Here is a 23151-nt window from a genome sequence, read left to right on the forward strand (position 1 = left end):
CAAAAAAGTGTGAAACAACTGAAAATATGTCTTATATTCTAGGTTCTTCAAAGTAGCCACCTTTTGCTTTGATTACTGCTCCACACACTCTTGGCATTCTGTTGATGAGCTTCAAGAGGTAGTCACCTGAAATGGTTTTCCAACAGTCTTGAAGGAGTTCCCAGAGATGCTTAGCACTTGTTGGCCCTTTTACCTTCACTCTGCGGTCCAGCTCACCCCAAACCATCTTGATTGGGTTCAGGTCGGGTGACTGTGGAGGCCAGGTCATCTGGCGCAGCACCCCATCACTCTCCTTCTTGGTCAAATAGCCCTTACACAGCCTGGAGGTGTGTTTGGGGTCATTGTCCTGTTGAAAAATAAATGATGGTTCAACTAAACGCAAACCGGATGGAATAGCATGCCGCTGCAAGATGCTGTGGTAGCCATGCTGGTCCAGTATGCCTTCAATTTTGAATAAATCCCCAACAGTGTCACCAGCAAAGCACCCCCACACCATCACACCTCCTCCTCCATGCTTCACGGTGGGAACCAGGCATGTAAAGTCCATCCGTTCACCTCTTCTGCGCCGCACAAAGACACGGTGGTTGGAACCAAAGATCTCAAACTTGGACTCATCAGACCAAAGCACAGATTTCCACTGGTCTAATGTCCATTCCTGGTGTTCTTTAGCCCAAACAAGTCTCTTCTGCTTGTTGCCTGTCCTCAGCAGTGGTTTCCTAGCAGCTATTTTACCATGAAGGCCTGATTCACACAGTCTCCTCTTAACAGTTGTTCTAGAGATGTGTCTGCTGCTAGAAATCTGTGTAGCATTGACCTGTTCTCTAATCTGAGCTGCTGTTAACCTGCGATTTCTGAGGCTGGTGACTCGGATGAACTTATCGACCGCAGCAGAGGTGACTCTTGGTCTTCCTTTCCTGGGGCGGTCCTCATGTGAGCCAGTTTCTTTGTAGCGCTTGATGGTTTTTGCGACTGCACTTGGGGACACTTTCAAAGTTTTCCCAATTGTTCGGACTGACTGACCTTCATTTCTTAAAGTAATGATGGCCACTTGTTTTTCTTTACTTAGCTGCTTTTTTCTTGCCATAATACAAATTCTAACAGTCTATTCAGTAGGACTATCAGCTGTGTACTGTATCCACCTCCTGCACAACACAACTGATGGTCCCAACCCCATTTATAAGGCTTGAAATCCCACTTATTAAACCTGACAGGGCACACCTGTGAAGTGAAAACTATTTCAGGTGACTACCTCTTGAAGCTCATCAACAGAATACCAAGAGTGTGGAGCAGTAATCAAAGCAAAAGGTGGCTACTTTGAAGAACCTAGAATATAAGACATATTTTCAGTTGTTTCACACTTTTTTGTTCAGTATATAATTCCACATGTGTTAATTCATAGTTTTGATGCCTTCAGTGTGAAGCTACAATATTCATAGTCATGAAAATAAAGACAACTCTTTGAATGAGAAGGTGTGTCCAAACGTTTGGTCTGTACTGTATGTTTGTCTGTTATCTTTCTTTTTCCCTCCCCTCCTTCCTTCCTTCCTTTGTCAGAAATAGCTGCTTTGGGATTTATTTCTTGATGAATGAGATCCATTTTCTCTCACTTTATTTGAATTTGGTCTGTTCTGAATGACATATTACCACCAGCCTGGCTTGGTGACTGGTTCTCGTAATTCAGCATATTATTCCAAGTCTGAAAATTTCCAAGTTAAAATATAATGGTTAGATCACAAACTATAAATATTTATATTAATGTTATGCTAGAAAGTATTAAAGTTCCTCTAGTTATCCTTCAGCCTGTTTGGTTGTCAGCAGTAAACAATTTTGCAAAACAATTTGATGAATTCCTTATTAGGGAATCGTTTCAGTTGTTGTGCTGCTTATGCTGGTTGTTCTGATTTCTCTGCACCCTAATTCTCCTGCATCAGGTCGGGTTTATGGTGTACTTGGAAAACGAGATGGTCGAGTTCTCCATGAAGAGATGAAGGAAGGGACAGGTATGTTCATCATCACAGCTGTTCTTCCTGTTGCTGAGAGCTTCGGGTTTGCTGATGAGATCCGCAAGAAGACCAGTGGATTAGCCAGTCCGCAGCTGGTTTTCAGCCACTGGGAGGTGAGCTTTTTATTCATTATTTCATGAAAAGGCTAAATTTGTTAGTCCTCTTCTTTAAAGGCTATGTGGTCATGGGATGCATTATATATAGTACTTCCAGAAAGTATTCACACCCTTCTTTAATCCCATTTTGTCACATCAGACTTATTTTAAAACTGATTTGATTAGGTTTCCTAACTAGACAATTATTATGTATATTTGCTACATAGGTTTTTTAACATTTACTCTGACACTTACAACCCAGCCTCAGGCACATCTGATTTCAGCTGATCATATTGATGTGCTTCTGCATCTTGGTTGGAGTCCACCTGTGGTAAGCTCAGTAGACTGGACATGATTTGGAATGGAGCACACTTGTCCATTTAGGATGTCACAGCTGATGGTGAAAATTCAAGGAATAATATCAAATGAATGGTTGTAGACCACTGAGATTGTATCAGGGATACAAAACAATTAATACAATTTTGCGGTACTGACTAACCCAAAAAGCACTGTGCTGTCCATTATTTGGAAATTGAGGAAATATGGAACCATCAGGAATCTCTCTTGATCTGGCCACCAAACAAAATTAAGTTATTAAGGAAAAAGGGCCATGAACAGAGAGATGACCAGCAACCCCCAATAATCTCGAAGGGGAATTTCTAGAGGATTAATCAGGCCTTTTTGATTCAGAGGCCAGATGGAAGCCACTCTTCGCTAAAATGTATGTAGGAGCCTGCTTGTATTTTACCAAAAAATATCTTGGAGATTTTCAGACCAGAGACACAAAACTCTCTAATGTATTTAACCAAAATTTTGCTGAGACATGGCTCCAAAGATACACATCTATTGCACAGACATAAATTAAAAACACTTTGAAAATGTAAAAACTCTTTTAGAAAAAGAGAACATATGTACATGGAATGTGGCATGTAGTATTTAGTATTCGGAAAAGCTGAATACTTGTAAAGTGTAGCTTGTACTAAAACAGTCTGAGATGGGCTGGTGTTTTGTTTGTCACCTGGGATGTTTATTGTCTGCCTGCAGGGGGACAATTGCCTTCACTGCTTTTGACAAAAAAACTATTTCTGAGTATTTGTTTTTTTATGTGTTCCCAAATTGTTTTCCTGGCAGAAGTGGGACAAACAGTGCATTTCCCGGGTGGGTGTGGTCTGTAGCAATGTGTCTGGCATTTTTCTGGACTCGTGCAGTGTTGATGGAAAAAACAAAATGCACCTTAATAAATTCACTTAACAAGGAGAACGGTGAGAATCAAAGTGACACTTTTATTAATTTTTGCAAGAATTGAGAACAAACAGAAGATACAACCAAACCAGTGTCTCGGTCTGCTCATCCTGTTGTAAACAGGAAAACACAGATCTTTTATAGGTTTTCACAGGCTGAGAAAGTAGTTCATGCTGCATAAATTGAGCCCAGATCTGGTAGACGTCATCCCACAATCCTGTGCTGTCCTCACCACCCATGCTAAGTCCTTTCGTTCCTGTGCCATGCAGCTCCCATACCACACTGTCACACTGAGGCACAGGATGCTTTCAATTGTGGCCCTGTAAAAGTTGAGCAGCTGAGTAGAGAGTCCAGTCCGTTTCAGCTTTCTGAGAAAGAAAAGCTGTTGTTGGGCCTTCTTCACCAGTTACAAGGTGTTCTCAGTCCAGGAGAGGTCAGAGGAATGGCCAGGAACTTTATGCTGTCCGCACGCTCCACCACCTCCCCTTATATGCAGAGAGGAGCGTGTTCAGTCTTCCTGGAGCTCCTGTAATCCACTATAACTTTCTTGATCTTGCTGGTGTTCACGATGAGTTTGTTCCTGGAGCACCACAGAGTCAGATTATGGACCTCCTGTCGCAGTGGGTCTTTTCATTGTTAGATATGAGACCCATCACAGTGTCGTACGCAAACTTCACAACCATGTTTGTTTTGTGTGAATAGGGTGAAAAGGGCAGGGCTGGGAATGCAACCTTCTGGCGTGCCTGTGTTGAGGATCAGTAGGGCAGAGGTGAGTTTCCCTATCCTCACCACCTGGGGCTTGTTGGTGAAGAAGTTGCTGATCCAAGAGCAAAGTGATGCTTCGTGGCCAGCATGTCAGGAAGGTTGGTGTTGAAGGCTGAGCTGAAGTCCACAAATAGCATCCTAACATAGGTGCTGCAAATGGGCGAGGGCGTGTGAAATGCTAATGAGACAGCATGCTCTGTGGAGCAATTCTCCCTGTAGGCGAACTGCAGGCTGTCCAGGCTGTACATTGATTCCCAGGAAAACTTGATGCTGTCATTGTGTAAAATACTAAGCCATGTGTAGACCACCTTGCTCACACATTTTGTGATGGTCACTCCAAAACAATGGCTTTGTTGTCCTTAAGCTACTTTGTAACTAATTTGGCAATATGCTGAGGGAAAGGTGGTAACATGGACTGTTTTTTAGCTTGTAGCACTGGTGCTGCAGTGGTTCATGGTGTTTTTGGCTCAAGCTAAATGTTGAAGCACAAGCATAAAATGTCCATTCCAGTCTCTTGAAACCCGATGTAGATGATAAATGTTCTGACAAAGGATATTAATGCGCATACAGTAACGGGTTTGTGTGTGTGTGTGTGTGTGTGTGTGTGCGTGTGTTCTTGTACTTGTTGCTGAGTGAGAACCATTTTTCATATTTTTATCACAAAGTGAGGACATTTTCCTGGTCCTCACTTTTTCAAATTCCGTTCTTGGGACAGGGGTTAGGTTTAGGACTAGGGTATGAATTGAGTTATTGTTAGGGTTAGGTTAGGGTTAGGGTTAGGCACTAAAAATCAAGGAAAATGAATGGAAGTCAATGGAAGCAACCAAAAAGTCCTCATAAAGATAGTAAAACACAGATGTGTGTGTGTGTGTAATGCAGTATTTTACACTTCTATCCTGTCTGCTGACCACTGCTTTAAGAGGAGGACTACCATCTTGGTGCTACCTGGCTGATATCAAATGGGCAGCCTTATGATCCAAATTAAGTTTTCTGTAGTGGACAGAGAACGGCTGATGTGAGTACTGTTTAAGCAGTGTTATGGAAAGAATCCTCCTTACACTACATACAGGTAGAGGTGGCCAACACAGAGCTATAAAAGTTACGTGCAGGAAATATAGGCATTAAATTCTTAATTAAAAAGTTTAATTCAACTCATTTTATTTATATAGCGCTAATTCACAGCATATGTTGTCTCATGGCACTTTACACAAAAGTTAATTGAATTGGGTCATTCAGATTCCAGGTCAAGAACATCCATTTCAATTGATCCTATTTATCAAATAATACAGTCAAATTCAGTTGTTTACTCCAATTGGTAAAAAAGTTTCGAAGGAAACCCAACAGGTTGCATCAATTCACTGACTTGCATTATTCACTCCTCCTGAATGAGACATGATGTTTAGACATGATTTTGTTAATACTGACGATTAAGTTCTGTCCTGCTTGGTGAGGTGTCAAAACTCTAGGTAGGTAAATTGTCATTCTTGAGAGACCTGATCTTGCCGCAAAGCAGTCAGATCAGGTTTGAGATTTGTCAGAAGAGTTGCTCTATTCGCCCTAACCGCGTCATTCGCATCGCTAGAAACGCATCCTTTGCATTGCTTTGCTCCTGAACACGCCTCTACATAGAGTTAGCATGTAAATCACTCGCGGTAGGTCTGAACGCACCATTAGATGTAGGAGTTGTCTACATTCCTATAGGACTATAACTACAAGATAGGATTGTAATTGTGATCCAAACATCCGCACACAAGTGCAACGTTAGCAAAATAATGAATCTCTCAGTCGGTCCCTTTTTCCATTACACGTGACATATACATAGCACTGTCAATTCAATTCAAAAATACTTTATTAATCCCAAAGGGAAATTAAATGTTGTTGTAGCTCATTATGAAGGTTTCCTCAAAGAGCCGTTGTAGATGCTGATGGTTGTGGGCAGGAAGGATCTCCTGTAGCGCTCCGTCTTACAGCAGATCTGAAGAAGCCTCTGACTGAAGACACTATGTTGTTGTAGGACAGTCTCATGAAGAGGATGCTCAGGGTTCTCCATAATGTTCTTCATTTTATGAAGAATCCGTCTTTCCACAATTATCTCCAGAGGTTCCAGAGGAGTCCCCAGAACAGAATCAGTCTTCTTTATCAGCTTGTTGAGCTTTTTTGAGTCCCTGGTCCTGATGCTGCTTCCCCAGCAGATGATGGCAGAAGAGATCACACTCTCCACAACAGACTTATAGAAGATATGCAGCATCTTGCTGCAAACACCAAAGGACCTAAGCTTCCTCAAGAAGTACAGTCTGCTCTGTCCCTTCTTGTAGACGGCTTCACAGTTGCATCTCCACTCTAGTCTGTTGTCCAGATGAACACCGAGGTATTTATACTCCTCCACCACCTCCACTTCTTCTAGACTTTTACTTATTCCTGTTTCTCTTAAAATCTACAATCATCTCTTTTGTTTTAGTCATATTCAAAATGAGATGATTGTTTCCACACCATGCCACAAAGTGGTCCACCACCTTCCTGTACTCAGCTTCTTGTCCATCTCTGATCCACCCCACGACTGCAGAATCATCTGAGTATTTCTGCAGATGACAGGAGTCTGTCTTGTACTGGAAGTCTGAGGTGTACAGAGTGAAGATGAATGGTGAGAGTACAGTCCCCTGTGGTGCTCCTGTGCTGCTGACTACCTGGTTAGACACACAACCCTTCAGTCTCACAAACTGTGGTCTGTTTGTCAGGTAGTCTTTGATCCAGGAGATTGTTGAGGCCTCCACCTGAGTCTTCTGGAGTTTCTGACAAAGCAAATCAGGTTGAATTGTATTAAATGCACTGGACATAATCCTCACAGTGCTGCTGGCTTTGTCCAGATGACAGTGGGTTTGTTGAAGCAGGTCTATGATGGCATCTTCAACTCCAACTCCACAGCGATAAGCAAACTGAAGGGGGTCCTGATGGTTTACTGTTTGCTTACTCAGGTGGGCCAACAGGAGTCTCTCTAGGACCTTCATGATGTGAGATGTCAGGGCAACAGGTCTATAGTCATTGAGGACTGATGGGTGAGTTTTCTTTGGTACCGGAACAAGACAGGAGGTCTTCCACAACACCGGAACCTTCTTCTGGGCCAGGCTAAGGTTGAAGAGGTGCTGCAGAATCCCACAGAGCTGCTCTGCACAGGCCTTCAGGACTATAGGGCTGACATGATCTGGACCTGCAGCCTTATTTGGATTCAGTCTCTCCAGTTGCATCTTCACCTGACTTCTTGAGACACACAGGTGGAAGGGGGAAGCAAAGGAAGCATCAACATCTTCTGATATGGTTTAAGGTAAACATGTAGAAACAGAAGGGTCTAGGGCTGAGGTGGAAGATAAAAAAATGTGAGGTGTTACTGGACAGCTGTGGGTCCTGTGGGTCAAAGGAGGGTGGGATGTCTGTTTGGCTGTGAGCAGGAGAGGAGGATGTGAAGCTTGTTTCTGAACTGAACCTATTGAAGAATGTGTTCAGTTCATTGGCTCTGTCCAGACCTCCATCGGTCTGATCATCCTTCTGCTTGAAGCCCGTGATCTTCATCCTTGACCACACATCTCTGATATTGTTTTGCTGGAGCTGCTCTCCAGCTTCTTCTTGTACACCTCCTTGCTGTCTCTTATCTTGACTTTAAGTTGCTTCTGTAAACTCCTCAATAATTCTCTGTCTCCCTCTCTGAAGGCTCTTTTTTTCTTGTTAAGCAGGTCCTCCAGGTCACTGGTGATCCAAGGTTTGTTATTGGGGAAGCATCTCATGGTTCTGGTGGGGATGATGTTATCCACACAGAAGTTTATATAGTCGGTTACACACTCAGTCATGGCATCGATGTCCTCTCCATGTGGCTGGCACAGTGCGTCCCAGTCTGTAGCCTCAAAGCAACCTTGCAGAGCTTCTTCAGCTTCCTGTGACTATTTTCTCACAGTCCTCTTTATTACCGGTTGCCTTTGAACAAGGGGCTTATATTTCGAGCAGAGAAAAACAAGATTGTGATCTGATTTGCCTAGAGGAGGTCTTGCTGTAGAGATGTATGAGTCCTTGACATTTGCATAAAACAAATCCAATGTTTTGTTTTCTCTGGTAGAGCAGCTGACAAACTGTTGAAACGTTGGAAGTGTAGCAGAGAGTGAAGCATGGTTAAAATCACCAGAAATTGCCCCAAAATCATTGGGGTTCTGTGTCTGTAGCTTAGCAACAACTGAGCTGATGGCATCACATGCAGTGTCAGCAACAGCGGAAGGTGGAATGTGAACTGTTGCCAAAATAACAATGGTGAACTCTCCGGGTAATATGGATGAAAACTTTCTTCCAACAGTTCAATATTTGGACTGCAGAGATTACACTCTGCAGAACCAGGCTCAGTGTTTAACCCTTTCTCTCTCCTAGACATGGCTACTGACTGAGCTTTTACAGTGACTAACTCTATGTGCTCTCTTTCAGACTCTAATCTTGAAAACTGGCTCAGAGTTTCTGTTTTCTTTCTAGATGAAACGACTAAAGGAGCTACATCCATTAACATTTACTTTTCCTTCCCATAGAAAGGACTCCTGGATCAGTGCTTCTTTGTTCTCTTTGTGTCTCTGCTCTGTTCTCTCAAACCTCCAGTCTGTCGTGGCAGATGGCCGCTCACACTGAGCCTGGTTCTGCTGGAGGTTTCTTCCTGTTAAAAGGGAGTTTTTCCTCTCCACTGTCGCTACATGCATGCTCAGTATGAGAGATTGCTGCAAAGTCAATGCGAGCGACTGTCCACCGTCACTACATGCTCATCCAGGAGGAGTGAATGCTGCAAGTCTCTGACTTGATGCAATCTGATGAGTTTCCTTTGATAGAAAAACCTTTTAACCAATTTGTATAATAAACTGTGAATCCGACTGCACTGTTTGATAGTTAGGATTAATTGGAATGTATGTACCTGACTTGAAATTTGTATGAATCGATTGAATTTACTTTGTAAAGTGACTTGACAACATGTGTTGTGAATTGGTGCTAAATCAATAAAATTTATTAGATTGAATTGAATGGCTAATTTTCAAAAAGCAGAGCCGTTACTAACACTCTTTTGGGAGTTGGTCATAATTGGAAATATTGGAATCAGGGCCAGCAATTGCAGTTCCAAAAACACAACCTGCTGCACAGCTGACTTAACAAAACCACAGCTGAAATGTCACATCCTGTTCGCATGTGATGTCGCCCTGACCAATAAATGATCCACGCAGTACATAAAATCCTCCTGTTGTTGCTCTACATTCAGACTAAATCTCTAAGGCCAAAAGTAGACATCCTTTGTTGGTTCTGGAAAGCTTTTGCTGTTCTAATTTTTTGGGGGGTTTTTTTCTTTAATTTTTTTAGAATGTGGTTTAAAATTTAGGAATGTGTGCAGAGTAAAAAATACAAATTCTGTAAATACAATAGCGCAAATTTTTTCTGTAATTCTGTGAATGTCAGAGGAAATGATTGTTTTTTTGCATGCTCATCCAATTGTATCTAATTTCTGTTTTTATTCCAGGTGATCAGCAGTGATCCATACTGGGTTCCTACCACGGAAGAAGAATACCTGCATTTTGGAGAGAAGGCAGATTCTGTGAACCAGGCCCTCAAATACATGAATGCTGTCCGCCGACGGAAAGGTCTTTATGTGGAAGAGAAGATTGTTAAGCATGCAGAGAAACAAAGGACTCTTGGCAAAAACAAGTAGAGGACATTGCTCTGTTTCTTGTTATAATGTGTCCCTCTGATAATGCTCACAACTGTCCATTCAGTATTTGTGGCGGACTGTACTTAGGGTCACCATGCAGCATGTAGCTCTCATTTTGTGCTCAAATATTTCATGGCAGCAGAACTATCTCAATGCTTAGAGCACACTTAAGTTTCTGAATGAAAGGAGATTGAATGATATTGAGAATAAAGTCTATTGCATCATGGAATCATGTGTTCATTTAAAGGTAAATGAGTGAAAATTCCTGAAGTTGGTTCTTGCCTTATTCATTAAAATCCCAATCAGTTGAGCCCCTCTACATGTTCAGGTTTTTCTGTTTGTAGACTTAGATGATTAGCATTATCCATTATGCATTATACGTGACATATCTGCTGGAGGAAAAAAAAGAGAAATGTTAGTTAAGTTTTATTTTCTAATAAAACCTCCATACCATTTGGATTTCTAACATATATCAAGATTGTAAATTTTTTAATGAAAGGATACATTGTTTTCACATCATACTATACTAGTTATTATGTATGTATATATATATATATATATATATATATATATATATATATATATATATATATATATATATATACACGCTCAAACAAATAAAGGGAACACTCAAATAACACATCCTAGATCTGAATGAATGAAATATTCTCATTGAATAGTTTGTTCTGTACAAAGTTGAATGTGCTGACAACAAAATCACACAAAAATTATCAATGGAAATCAAATTTATTAACCAACGGAGGCTTGGATTTGGAGTCACTCACAGAATTAAAGTGGAAAAACACACTACAGGCTGATCCAACTTTGATGTCATATCCTTAAAACAAGTCAACATGAGGCTCAGTATTGTGTGTGGCCTCCACGTGCCTGTATGATCTCCCTACAACGCCTGGGCATGCTCCTGATGAGATGGCGGCTGCCCAAATCATGGCAGAATTAAATGTGCACCTGAACTCTCCTGTTTCCACCAGAACTGTCTGTCGGGAGCTCCACAGGGTCAATATACACGGCCGGCCAGCGATAGCCAAACCCTTGGTCACTCATGCCAATGCCAAACATCAGTTTCAATGGTGCAAGGAGCGCAAATTTTGGGCTGTGGACAATGTGAAACATGTATTCTCTGATGAGTCCACCTTTACTGTTTTCCCCACATCCGGGAGAGATACGGTGTGGAGAAGCCCCAAAGAAGCGTACCACCCAGACTGTTGCATGCCCAGAGTGAAGCATGGGGGTGGATCAATGATGGTTTGGGCTGCCATATCATGGCATTCACTTGGCCCAATACTTGTGCCAAGGACTACCGAACCATTCTTGAGGACCATGTGCATCCAATGGTTCAAACATTGTATCCTGAAGGCGGTGCCATGTATCAGGATGACAATGCACCAATACACACAACAAGACTGGTGAAAGATTGGTTTGATGAACATGAAAGTGAACATCTCCCATGGCCTGCACAGTCACCAGATCTAAATATTATTGAGCCACTTTGGGGTGTTTTGGAGGAGCGAGTCAGGAAACGTTTTCCTCTACCAGTATCACGTAGTGACCTGGCCACTATCCTGCAAGAAGAATGGCTTAAAATCCCTCTGACCACTGTGCAGGACTTGTATATGTCATTCCCAAGACGAATTGATGCTGTATTGGCCACAAAAGGAGGCCCTACACCCCCCAAATCAGGTGTTTCTGTTTCATTGTCCAACCCCTGTAAATAAACTGTGGAGATATATTATGTGTGTGCATCATTATTATTATTATGTTCATAACCAGTGTGGGAAATAAAATGGGTAACGTGTGAGTATAAGACATTGTGTATTGTGTGGTCTGCAAAAGTATTTCTCTCAGGAGAGGTGAAGTGGAAAATTACTGAAGAACTGCAGGAGTGTGTGAAAAATAGAGATAGTACAACTGACTGACTTACTCCATTCTCATATCAGTAGAAAACATGGTGCAGGTGCAGGACAATGACTGTCTAAATATGGTAAGCCGGAAAAGTGTGTACGTGACTACATGTGAGAAAATATTGTAATCAAGGGCGCTGCCCATTTTTCGTGTGTGTTTTAATAAAAGAAATGAGCCCAGTGAGAGAGCCTCAGAAGACATCTCGGTGTGAGTTCTTCTCCCTGGGTCCAGGTATTTGAATAACATACAGCTGTCTCCGTGTGATTTATTTTAATGTGTTGCGAATTCCTCCAGGTTACGGTGAATAAACGAACGCGCAGAAGGTCCCTTTAAAGGGGTACTTCAACAATTTGGTGACCCCCGACGTGGACAAAAACGGTGTGACAGACGGAATCTTCTGACACCGGGCGCCCATAAATCTTCAAAAAAGGTGAGGCAGAGCCTATTTTATTAAACTCTCCGATTGAATTTATATATAGGCTAAATTAACCAGGTGTCAGTTGGTTCTGAATGTCATTTTACTCTGCAAAACTGTAAAAGAGTGTGCGTTAACTGGACGTGTTAAAATAGAGTCAGATATAGAATTGCTGACAGTGTCGGCAAAATACGGCAGCTTCAAGGTTAGAGTCGTTATTGAAGGCTGAAATAAAAGGTGATATTGCTGGGTGTGCCGTCCCAAGTTATTGATTGACGAATTAATAAGATAAAGCTGGATTTAAGTCCCGTGTTTTTGGCAAAACACAAAGTATTGACACAGGTTAAAGTCCTGATAGAACTTCATCTGAATTTTTTAAACAGGTGACTCATTCATTCAGAAATTTTATGAAGGGTTAGAGGCCCATCTAGCGGTCACACGGAGGAATTACACAAGTGACTGGGAGTGCAGTCCATGTTAAATCATTGAACACACATTCTGAATTAAAAATGCGGTTGGATTTTTGATTATTTGAGGGAAAATAAATGCATTTATTGAATATAGGGTGAAGTGGCTTGTAGTGGATTGTTTCTGCATATTTTTGCATATTTCCTGTGTGCGACTGTCTGTCACAGACAGTTGTGTTGAATTGAGGCAGTACGAGCTGAAATGTGTGTGTGTGTGCGACTGAAGCTGGATGATTATTTGGGGTAAAATAAAACACAAAAGTAAGTACAAGACAAACAAAGATAAATTTAAAAAAAGAATAGCGCTTCTGGGGAGACATACTTTTGATTTACCAAGGAGAACCCAGAAAAGGAGACAAGAAGGAGGGGTCAAAATCAGCTCAGGAGATGGGCCCAGACACACCTCCCCTATATAGACCCTCCTCCCCATGCAGCTCCCTCACTGGTGCACCCCCTGGTGGATTGTACCCCATATTGGAAGTAGAAAATGGAACACTTGTACTGCATGGCTTAGAAATTCCAGAAGGGGGGAATGAATCTGTCAGTGGAACTTCTGGATTATCTATGTCAGCATCTGATGGATCATTTCTGGACACAGAAAGAGCAGCCTTTCAGGACAGAGAGGTAAGAGAAAGAAAACAAGAACAACATCAAAGAAGCCTGAGCAAAACAAATCCCTTTCGCTCACCCCCACAACAATTCTCCCAACCAGCTTCTCTAATTTCAGAGGCTGGGGCACGGGGGCCACCCGGGACACCCGGCCCAAGCTCTGGCTTACAAGGAGCAGGGACTGATCCGGTGGGATCAGTTTACTGCTAAGTGGATCCTGGAGGCCAGATAGGGTTTTGTGTCCCAATCCTTTTCTCACACCCACACCTTGTTACACCTCTACCCCAGCTGTAGAGCTGCAGAAAAACAGCCACAGCATACCACAGGAAGATGGAGAAGACAGAGCAGATCCGCAGCACAACCATCCTGAGGACGGATCCCCAATACGCAGTCAGACAGTTGGACAGTTAAGGGAACATTTAACCCGCAAAGATGCAGCTAAACCAGAAGGCTTTAGTTATGCCCCAAAAACCAATTATCCCCTTTTACAGCAACAAGGCTCTGGAGCCCCCTGTAGGTATAAACCTTTCTCTCTGGGCGACATTACGGCTCTCTGTGACAAGTTGCCCCCCATAACTGAAGGAGCAGCAGTGTGTCTCCAGACTTTAGGCACCCTGACGGCAGGCACCACACTAGCATTGGGAGATTATAGAGCAGTGGCAGGACGGTGCATGCCATACCACACATGTAGAGAGATTGAGACTGCTGCTTACACTTCAAGAGCCCCGGATTCTGACCTCTTCACCCAGCATGTCCACTGGCTAGGTGATGCATTGAGAACAGCATACCCTGTAACCAGGATTCCTAAGTTTGAATGGGACCCTAAAATTAACCCCAGGGAATACCTGGACCAGTGTAAATCCATGTGGCAAACTCAGATAGGAACTAACCCAGCTAATGAGGGGACACAGCGAGACTGGTTCAGAGATGCTGTCCTTAAAGGACTGCCCCAACAGGTGAAGGCCAGTATGGACGACAATCCTGACATGCTTGGAGCGGACACAGGAACTTGGGATCGCCATCTGATTCACCACCTGTCCAAAATAAGAGAGGACCATAAGAAAGATGAGGAGGAACTTAAGACCCTGCAGACCCAATTGCTAAAAATGCAGTTGGCCGAAGCAAAGCAGAAAGCAGAAGAAAAGAAGAAAGACAACAAAACTCCCAAAAAATGTATGAAGGTGGGGTGTCTCAGGTCCCCCAGACTCCTCCCTTTCCTGGTCATCAGGACACGATTGCACCGAGGTCTGCAACCTCTGATCCTTATCATGCCCAACCAGGCCGGTTCAGGGGCAGGGGCGGGCCATGGGGCCGTGGATTCCGTGGAGGACCACCAAGGCGATGGGGGGGTGCTGACGTTTGCTACTACTGTGAGGAGCAGGGTCACTGGAGCCGAGAATGTCCGTACAACCTTGAGGCATATGGGCGTGGGTATGGACCCAGAGGAGGCCCAGGGCAACGCCCGTATCGAGGACAGGGTGGTCCACCACATGGAGGTCAACAGCAGCAACCTTCACTTCAGCTGCCAGCCTGAGATGAACCCAGCTTTGGGCCAGACCACTACTTAGGGCCCCCACAGAACCCCCCGGACAGAGGGACTGAAGACCTCTTACAGAATAATCCCCTAGGGTGAGAAAGCGTTCATTTACACCTAAAGGGTAGTCTACACCTTAGGTGCATCGTCAGATCAGTGGTCCCACCAATAGGGGCCGAATAATCCCTTGGTGAGACCACTTACCTCCAGGTCAGTCTACACCTGTGAGTGAAGACCAGGACATCACACAGAAGAGGCGGATGTGATTGAGCTTTCCTCTCTTTCACTGGTGGTCGTAGCTGCTCTCCCACCGAAGAACTGAACTGAACACTGAACTTTAAAAAAAAAAGAAAAAAAGAGGTCTTTTGTGTTTCACCATATTGTTAATCCTTATCTTCCTTTGCAGGTACCTTTGAAAATAATGGGAGGTAAAAATCTAGGACACAGGCCCCTTAAGGGTTGGGTCACGGGAGGTATAGGTGTTTTAGCATTTTTCATTGTCACATTGATTCTAGGTTTGTATTGTGAACTTCCATTCCAGACATGCTCTGACAGCCGCCAAACTGAGCAAATGTTCAAACACGCAACCCATAAGGGAAAAGCGGACCGGTGCCTGGCTAAATACGAGGGGATAGAGCTCAATTATGTTTTTGGGGCCACCACCACCTTTTCTTTTGACCTCTGTCTGGTAGTGAATAGCGGGAATGGCAGAACCGGGTGGGAAGGTTATCCCATTTATTTATGCATGGACGAAAGATGGTCTAAGCACTGTAAACAATCGGGGGACTCCTGGCCCATACCCCTACCATGTGGCTCTTGGAGTGGGGTGACTAGTTGGAGGGGCTCGGGATGGACTCCTGATAAAAAGGCAGTACCCGGTAATTTGACAATTATCAGCATCCTGCGTGGCACGCCAGGTGGAGCCTTTACCAACGGACGTAACCCCCTTATGCTCTCCATGAACGTTAACTGCACTCGACCCTCTGTAGAGTATTTTACTCTTGCAGTATGGCAGTCAGGAACAGACACATGGGGACCAATAAAAATTAATTTTCGAACACCGTCTGTGCACCAGGACAACACAATTACCGTCCCACCGACAGTCAGGCCAAAAAATAAACCCCAGGTGATGGAACTTGATTACTCCAAATTGAAACCTATAGAGGTAATCCAAATGGCCACAGGATATACCGAAGATAACCTTTGGCTTCAGTGGATAACACAAACAGCAAAAGAACAAAGTAGAGCTGAGTGTGTGGCCTGTGCCTCGGCCCGACCACATCTTACCACAGATCCCGCCCCTCTGTATCCAGAGGACACGTGTGGTTATAATTGTATGATACAACTAACTAAGGAGGCCACACCAGCTAACTGCGCCACACTAGCCAGCATTTTTCCTCCCATTCCCAATAACACCAAAACAGGACCATTTACCCCTCAAAAAGGGAATGGTACTTATACTTGTTTTAATTTTACTGCTCAGAACCCTAAAATCAATGTGGGACAGATCCCCTTAGATTGGTGTAATAGGACCGCTTCAGGCGCGGGCATTGGACGTTGGGCAAGATCAGGACTCTACTATTATTGCGGAGACCATAGACTGCTCACTAATATCCCACAAGAGACTGTAGGATTGTGTGCCATGGTTAGGCTACAGGCACCACTGGTCCTGATAGGACCTAATATAACATCTGCCACTACCACTCATGATAAGACCAGGGCGTTAACACGTAGAAGAAGAAGGCACGTCATGAAAAGGAGCGCAGGAACCTTTGACCTAAGTCAAGGCTCCCCCACTTACATTGATGCCATAGGAGTACCTCGGGGAGTGCCAAATGAATATAAAATCACGGATCAAATCTCAGCAGGTTTTGAAAATATCCCAATAATTGCAGCCTTTTTTCCGGTGACCCCAAATAAAAACGTAGACCGCATCAACTACATCCATTACAATGTTTTACGTCTAGCTAACCTAACCAGGGATGCAGTAGAAGGCCCAATTGGCACCAACCTCCCTCATGGCTGTGCAAAACCGAATGGCATTAGATATGTTGTTAGCAGAAAAAGGGGGCGTCTGTTCGATGTTTGGGGATATGTGTTGCACTTTTATTCCCAACAACACTGCACCTGATGGTTCCGTCTCAAAAGCTCTAGAAGGGTTAAAAACACTTTCCGCGACCATGCATGAGCACTCAGGAATAGACAATCAATTAGAAAACTGGATGACGGGCATGTTTGGACACTGGAAAGGGTTGATTATGTCATTGTTTATATCCATTGCTGTTTTTGTAGCTATTATGGTTACCTGTGGATGTTGCTGTGTACCAGTATAAGATCTTTGATTGTTCGCTTTATTACTTCAACCATATGATGCCTTTGCTTGCGGTTGATGCTAACGAGGAGGAGGACGAAGATTAACCCGTAAGACTAATTGACAGGGCGTCTGATGTGTATTACTGTCTAGGGAGCAGAAGGATGGTAGAATATTACATTGGCATATTTGGACAGACTATGGAATAAAGCACGGATAGACACCCTCCAGTTAGAGGGGTCAATACTCCCTGTCAAGACTTAGAAGGTTGTAAGCATCCTTGGGACTACAAAGGCCGGACAGGCAATAGTCCCTGGGCACATGGCATGGCATTGGAGGCAGGGTCAAAAAGCATGATGACAAACATTTCCTTCTGCTCCACAGGTTGTAATGATTGTTCAACTCTTTTATGAAGCATCTTCAAGTAGTGGGGAAGTCTTAGGAGACTTCAAAAGGGGGAAATTGTGGAGATATATTATGTGTGTGCATCATTATTATTACTATGTTCATAACCAATGTGGGAAATAAAATGGGTAACGTGTGAGTATAAGACATTGTGTATTGTGTGGTCTGCAAAAGTATTTCTCTCAGGAGAGGTGAGGTGGAAAATTACTGAAGAACTGCAGGAGTGTGTGAAAAATAGAGATAGTACAACTGACTGACTTACTCCCTTCTCATATCAGTAGAAAACATGGTGCAGGTGCAGGACAATGACTGTCTAAATATGGTAAGCCGGAAAAGTGTGTACGTGACTACATGTGAGAAAATATTGTAATCAAGGGCGCTGCCCATTTTTCGTGTGTGTTTTAATAAAAGAAATGAGCCCAGTGAGAGAGCCTCAGAAGACATCTCGGTGTGAGTTCTTCTCCCTGGGTCCAGCTATTTGAACAACATACAGCTGTCTCCGTGTGATTTATTCTAATGTGTTGTGAATTCCGGTGAATAAACGAACGCGCAGAAGGCCCCTTTAAAGGGGTACTTCAACACTACCTATATGACATCATGGTTGAAAGAATTAGTTAAGTCAGAGGCCAGGTCGAAGTGACACTACAAACATTTCTGTTTTGCCATGATAAAACTGCTCTCTTTTAATCATCTGGTTTCATAACAATTTAAGCGGTATCCATCTCCAAGATTATAATGGCTGTGTTTTTTATTCTAATTTAGCTTTATTTAGATTATTCTATATTTTTCTAATGCAGTTAGTCATTATTTTTAAAAACAGGGTAGCTAGTTTTTATTAGTCTCCAGTAATTATGTTAAAGCATGGTTTCATTTGTGTTGAATTTGAGTCTAATTTGATCATTCTGAACCTAACTGGAAAAAGTCTAAACCTCTGTTAATCAAAATCCCGTTTGAGGAGAAACATTTTTGTTGTCTGGAATTCCTTTTGTTTTACCATAAAGAACCGACCGAATGTTATTATGGTACTGTTGAGGATCAGGCCTGCTTTTATGGTCTTAAATTGTTATTCTGACAATCCTTAGTTGGCATAAAGACAATACCTTATTTAATAAATCACGCTGACAGTTTAAAATGTTTTTACCCTTCAAGCAGGTGGTCAATGGGCTGGCCAGGACCTTGTTTACCTCTTTGCAGCTGCTCCCCAGACCTGTAAAACTCAAAATCCCAATTAGTCTCAGATCAGGAAACTATTTAAAGTAAATTTATAATGCCACATATACCTTAAGTTTTAATTAGCATGACTCATCGATTATTTTGTGACCCAAACACGCTCCATCAAACTGTTGTTTTGAATTGTTAAAGCATCTTGGTGGGTAAAGCTCGCTAATATACTTTCTTCCCTGTTTCCTATGCTTGCTAGACAGGTCATTCTTTTATTTCACATACACGCTTTCATACACTCTGGCCGACCAGGCGCTACAGCACCGTTTCCTGGTCCAAACGGGAGCTTATTTCTTTATCTCTCAGGCACCAAAGCTTATTCACAGTAGAGTTTATTCAGTGAGCTAGCGTCCGTTAGCTTAGCATTTACCATTCAATGTCTGTCAGTGTAACGTCTCCCCCATATGCTACTTCTGCTAGCTCATTGTTATTGACTCACACACATGTACAATGGCCAGTTGATGTTGTAGTGGAATTTTCTTATCACAACAAGAGAAAATCCAGACTTTGTCTTTATAAGTTTTATTCAAAGGCATTCAGCGTTTGAAGACCCTGTCACTGAGGTTAGTCAGTGAAGCAGAGCCCCGAACACCAGTCCCACACATGTATTTATACCAAACATGACAGTGTTATATCAACTTCAAAGAGTCTGTGTTTTATGGCCCTAGACCCTCCTTGGGTCAGAGGTAATAAAGTTATCTACGAGCAGACCATCTGCTCTTCCTGAGACATCACCCTAAAGGAGGGGTTTTAACCATTAAACGTCTGATACTGGCTTTTACAGCTTCCTCTCTAACACGGATGTTCCGAGGAGAAAGGTAGCCTTATGGTGCGTTCACACCGAACGCGGTTTCTGCGAAAAGAGCAGCCGATTTACATGTTATCCCTATGTAGAGGTGCGTTCAGGAGCGGAGCGGCGCGGTGCAAAGGACACAGAGAACGCAGCATGGAAGGCGCGCCAAGCGAAGCGGGAGCGGAGCGAGAGCGATGGACGAGTTGAAAAATCGGAACTTTTCCCTAAATTGGGGTTGTGTCAACCAATCAGGGACTGGATGTGGCTGTGACGTAGGGTGAAAGACCGCAGCGGAGAAGAAGCGGTTGTCAGTGAAGATGGAGGACCAGATCATAGTGGCGGTGTGCGGCAAGCCAGAGTCGTATGACTCAACTAATTACTTTTACCGAGACAAGTACAAAAAGGACCTGGCCTGGTTATGTTTAGGCACAAATATCTTATATTTAGGAGATATGGACATTAAAAATCGGCAATTTTTTTATTGAGCTGAGATTTATTTACTCACCGAAGACAGATGGACAGGCTTTCAGCAGCGGGGATATAGTGCTGGTAGTTGGTGTCCCGGAGGCCGATTCGTCTCCCACTGCGGGACAGCAGATCTTCGAACTGGGTCCTGGATAGACGGAAGTACCGCTGAAATCGACCGTCATCCAGACGCAGCTCCTGGAGTAGGTGGTGGTACTCTCCGAACTGTTCCCGTCCCTGAAGAATCTGGTGAACCCAGGGACGTCGAGGTCGGCAGCGTTTTTCGGCTCTCCACAGGTAAAATACCGTAATTATCCGTGAAATCCATGTCGGCCATGTTCAGTTGAAACCAGCAAGCAGCAGATGGAAGTTCCTCCTACTTGATGACGCGGCGAAGCGTTGCCGCTTGTTACCAAATGCCAACGCGGAGTTCACATGGAATGTCAAGCGGGCAAAAGCACACAAATGAGGCGAAATATTCGCAGAAACCGCGTTCGGTGTGAACGCACCATAAAGGTCATACACGTTGGAACACTTTAGAACACTTAATAAAAGAATTTCCATTACAATGTTTCAATGTTATATTCTCTCAGCTGTTTACTCACAAGGAAGTCAGCCACTTTTAGATTTTTTAAGAAACTCAGGACCTCCCCTCGGCAGTATCTTTCGAACTTAACAAACCTTAGCCGAGTATGCGCATCTATCTCTGCATGTTTACTCACAAGGAAGTGGGCAGCTTTTAAATCTTGAAAGTAGATTAGAGGGCCGTTTAAACTCAGAACACTTCCCCTGGCAGTATTTTTCAAACTTCTTAAAGAAGTTACTGGACCTGACAAACCCTATCCGTTTTGCATGCCATTTTTGGGAGGTTGCTTTTATATTGCGGGAGGCTATTTGCTACATGTGCGGTGACATGTCTACGCACAGTTTTGTAAATCTGAATTTTTTTGTGCACCGCAAGTTTCAGAATTTCTCCCTACCGCAAACGTTTAGTATAAAAGCGGTGCACTCTTTTGTACATGAGCCCCTTGGTCACTACACACGCTTGACACCATCTGAACAAAAGTTTATCTTGGTCTCATCAGACCATAGGACATGGTTCCAGTAATCTATTTTCCAAGTCTACTTGTCTTTAGCAAACGGTTTGCAGGCCTTAGTGTGCATAATCTTTAGAAGAGGCTCCTTTCTAGGATGTCAACCATGCTGACCATTTTGATGCGCTGTTGGGTGTATGGTCTGAGCACTGACAGTCTGAACCCCCACACCTTCAACCTCTGCAGCAATGCTAGCAGCCCTCACATGTATATTAAAAAAAACAACCCTCTGGATATGATGCTGAGCACGTGCACTAAACTTCTTTAGTCGACCATGGCGAGGCCTGTTCTGATTTGAACCTGTCCAGTTTAATCGCTGTATGGTCTTGGCCACCATGCTGCAGTGTTGACAGTCTTCGTGTAGCCCAGGCCATCTTTATGTAGAGCACAGCTGTCAAACTCCACTCTTTGATGGCTGGCGTCTGCAATTTTTAGATGTGTCTTTCTGTTGACACACTTAAATCTTGTAATTATGTCATTAGACATAATTTGTAGAATTTGAGTACATGAGGAGGTAATTCAGCTATTTAATTCTGGTGTGTTGGCATTGGCACCCATCAAAAGTTGCAGGACACAGGCTCTTGAGGGCTGGAGTTTGACACCCCTGATGTAGAGCATAATAATTTTTTTCTTTGCCATGAGGTGCCATGTTGAACTTCCAGTGTCCAGTATGAGAGAGTGATAACACCAACTTTAACATGCCTGCTCCCCACGCACACCTGAGACCTGGTAACACTAACAGGTCATATGACACCAGGGAGGCTAATCGGACACAATTTGGACATTTTCACTTTCACTTTACACTGATACACAAAGAATATTTAGCTTTAATTAGTATATAGACCAACTTCTGTAGAAATATCAAACGAATAACTAAAACCTATTTATCTTGGCCGAGTACAAGTTCTGTTGTACAACTGAATTTCATAAGTCTGTGAAAATAGTTGTACTTGAAAATTTTGCATTTTCTGAGGTTCTGTTTGTGACAAAAGGTTTAAGAACCATTGGCATTATTGGTTTTCTGGTCTCCATCACAGGATTTTGTTTGAAAGTTTGGTTTGCACAGATAAGAAGCCCAAAGAGTTCAAATTTTGTAGTTGTTAATTTACACAATTTTAAATCGTTTCAAGTAAAAGAAAATATAAATAAACTGCACTGGCACCGGAATAAGTGCCCACTGTACAGCCATGCCCTTGGCCACATTGGTTCCCAACAGACATTCTTGCTTGCAGCTCTGGTACCTGCTGCATTCAGAAGCTAGACAGGAAATTGCAGCACACCAAAGAACAACTCCACAGACGGGGAAGCATTGAAGATAACCATTTAGGCTTAGGCTACTGACATCATCATGTACAATACAGCAACTACTTATTCACCTCATTTACATCTTCCTTTTATGTATATAGTGACATGTTTTTTCTTCATTTCAACCTAACTGGGTTGAAATATAAATGTTCAATTTTGACATTTGAAGACATTAATACTTCTTAGATCATGAGTGCTGGAGTGGAGTGGAGCATGAGTAAGACATTTGGCAGCACCAATAATTTTATAAAAGGTAACCAAAAGCCCTATGAATTGTAGATCTATTTGGGAAGCAGGACCCCTCACCTCCAATGATCTTTCGCCATGTCTTTCATTTACAAGATTCTACAATCTTAGAACTGATGGAAGTCTGTCTCTGAGATTATGGCAGTGTTTTTCAATCTCATGTAAGTGATTGTCAGGTGTGCCGTGGAAAATTATCAAATTTCACCTAATTGGTCTAAAAAGATTTTTTGAAAACGAATGAATTATTATCTGCAAATAATATGCCATTTTCGAGTGTCTGTGCTGTAGACTGGCGGCGTAATCATGTAATAATTCCTTACCTCTATATTGCAGCAGGTAGCGAATTGCATTGTACGTTAAAACAAGAGAATTAATGATGCATGACTGTGAGGTGAGAGCATTGTGGCTAACTCCGATCTTGGCCCTGGACAAAATTTGGACCCAGATGAAGGCCCTAGTATGAGTGGATGTCAAAAGAAGGCAAATACCGTGAGCTCGATTTAACGGCAACGGATTTAACGGTGACCCAATGAAGGGAAGCTAAA

At 43.0% G+C, this 23151-nt stretch overlaps 1 protein-coding gene across 5 annotated transcripts in view; it reads left to right on the top strand.

The window, feature by feature from the left end:
* efl1 (elongation factor like GTPase 1) overlaps positions 1–10047 on the top strand; it is a 90717-nt gene extending 80670 nt beyond the window's left edge. For 4 of the 5 annotated variants that reach the window (XM_047362890.1, XM_047362885.1, XM_047362887.1 and 1 more), the window contains exons 22-23: positions 1932–2116; positions 9630–10047. In XM_047362890.1, the coding sequence (XP_047218846.1) occupies positions 1932–2116; positions 9630–9818 (374 nt within the window). In that variant the 3' untranslated portion in view covers positions 9819–10047. Of the gene's footprint in view, positions 1–1931; positions 2117–4042; positions 4110–9629 lie in introns of all 5 variants that reach the window. The other variant, XM_047362886.1, reaches the window with a different exon arrangement.
* Positions 10048–23151: the final 13104 nt, after the last annotated feature.

The sequence above is a fragment of the Girardinichthys multiradiatus genome, chromosome 4 (genome assembly GCF_021462225.1).
Source record: "Girardinichthys multiradiatus isolate DD_20200921_A chromosome 4, DD_fGirMul_XY1, whole genome shotgun sequence".
NCBI classification, from domain to species: Eukaryota; Metazoa; Chordata; class Actinopteri; order Cyprinodontiformes; family Goodeidae; genus Girardinichthys; species Girardinichthys multiradiatus.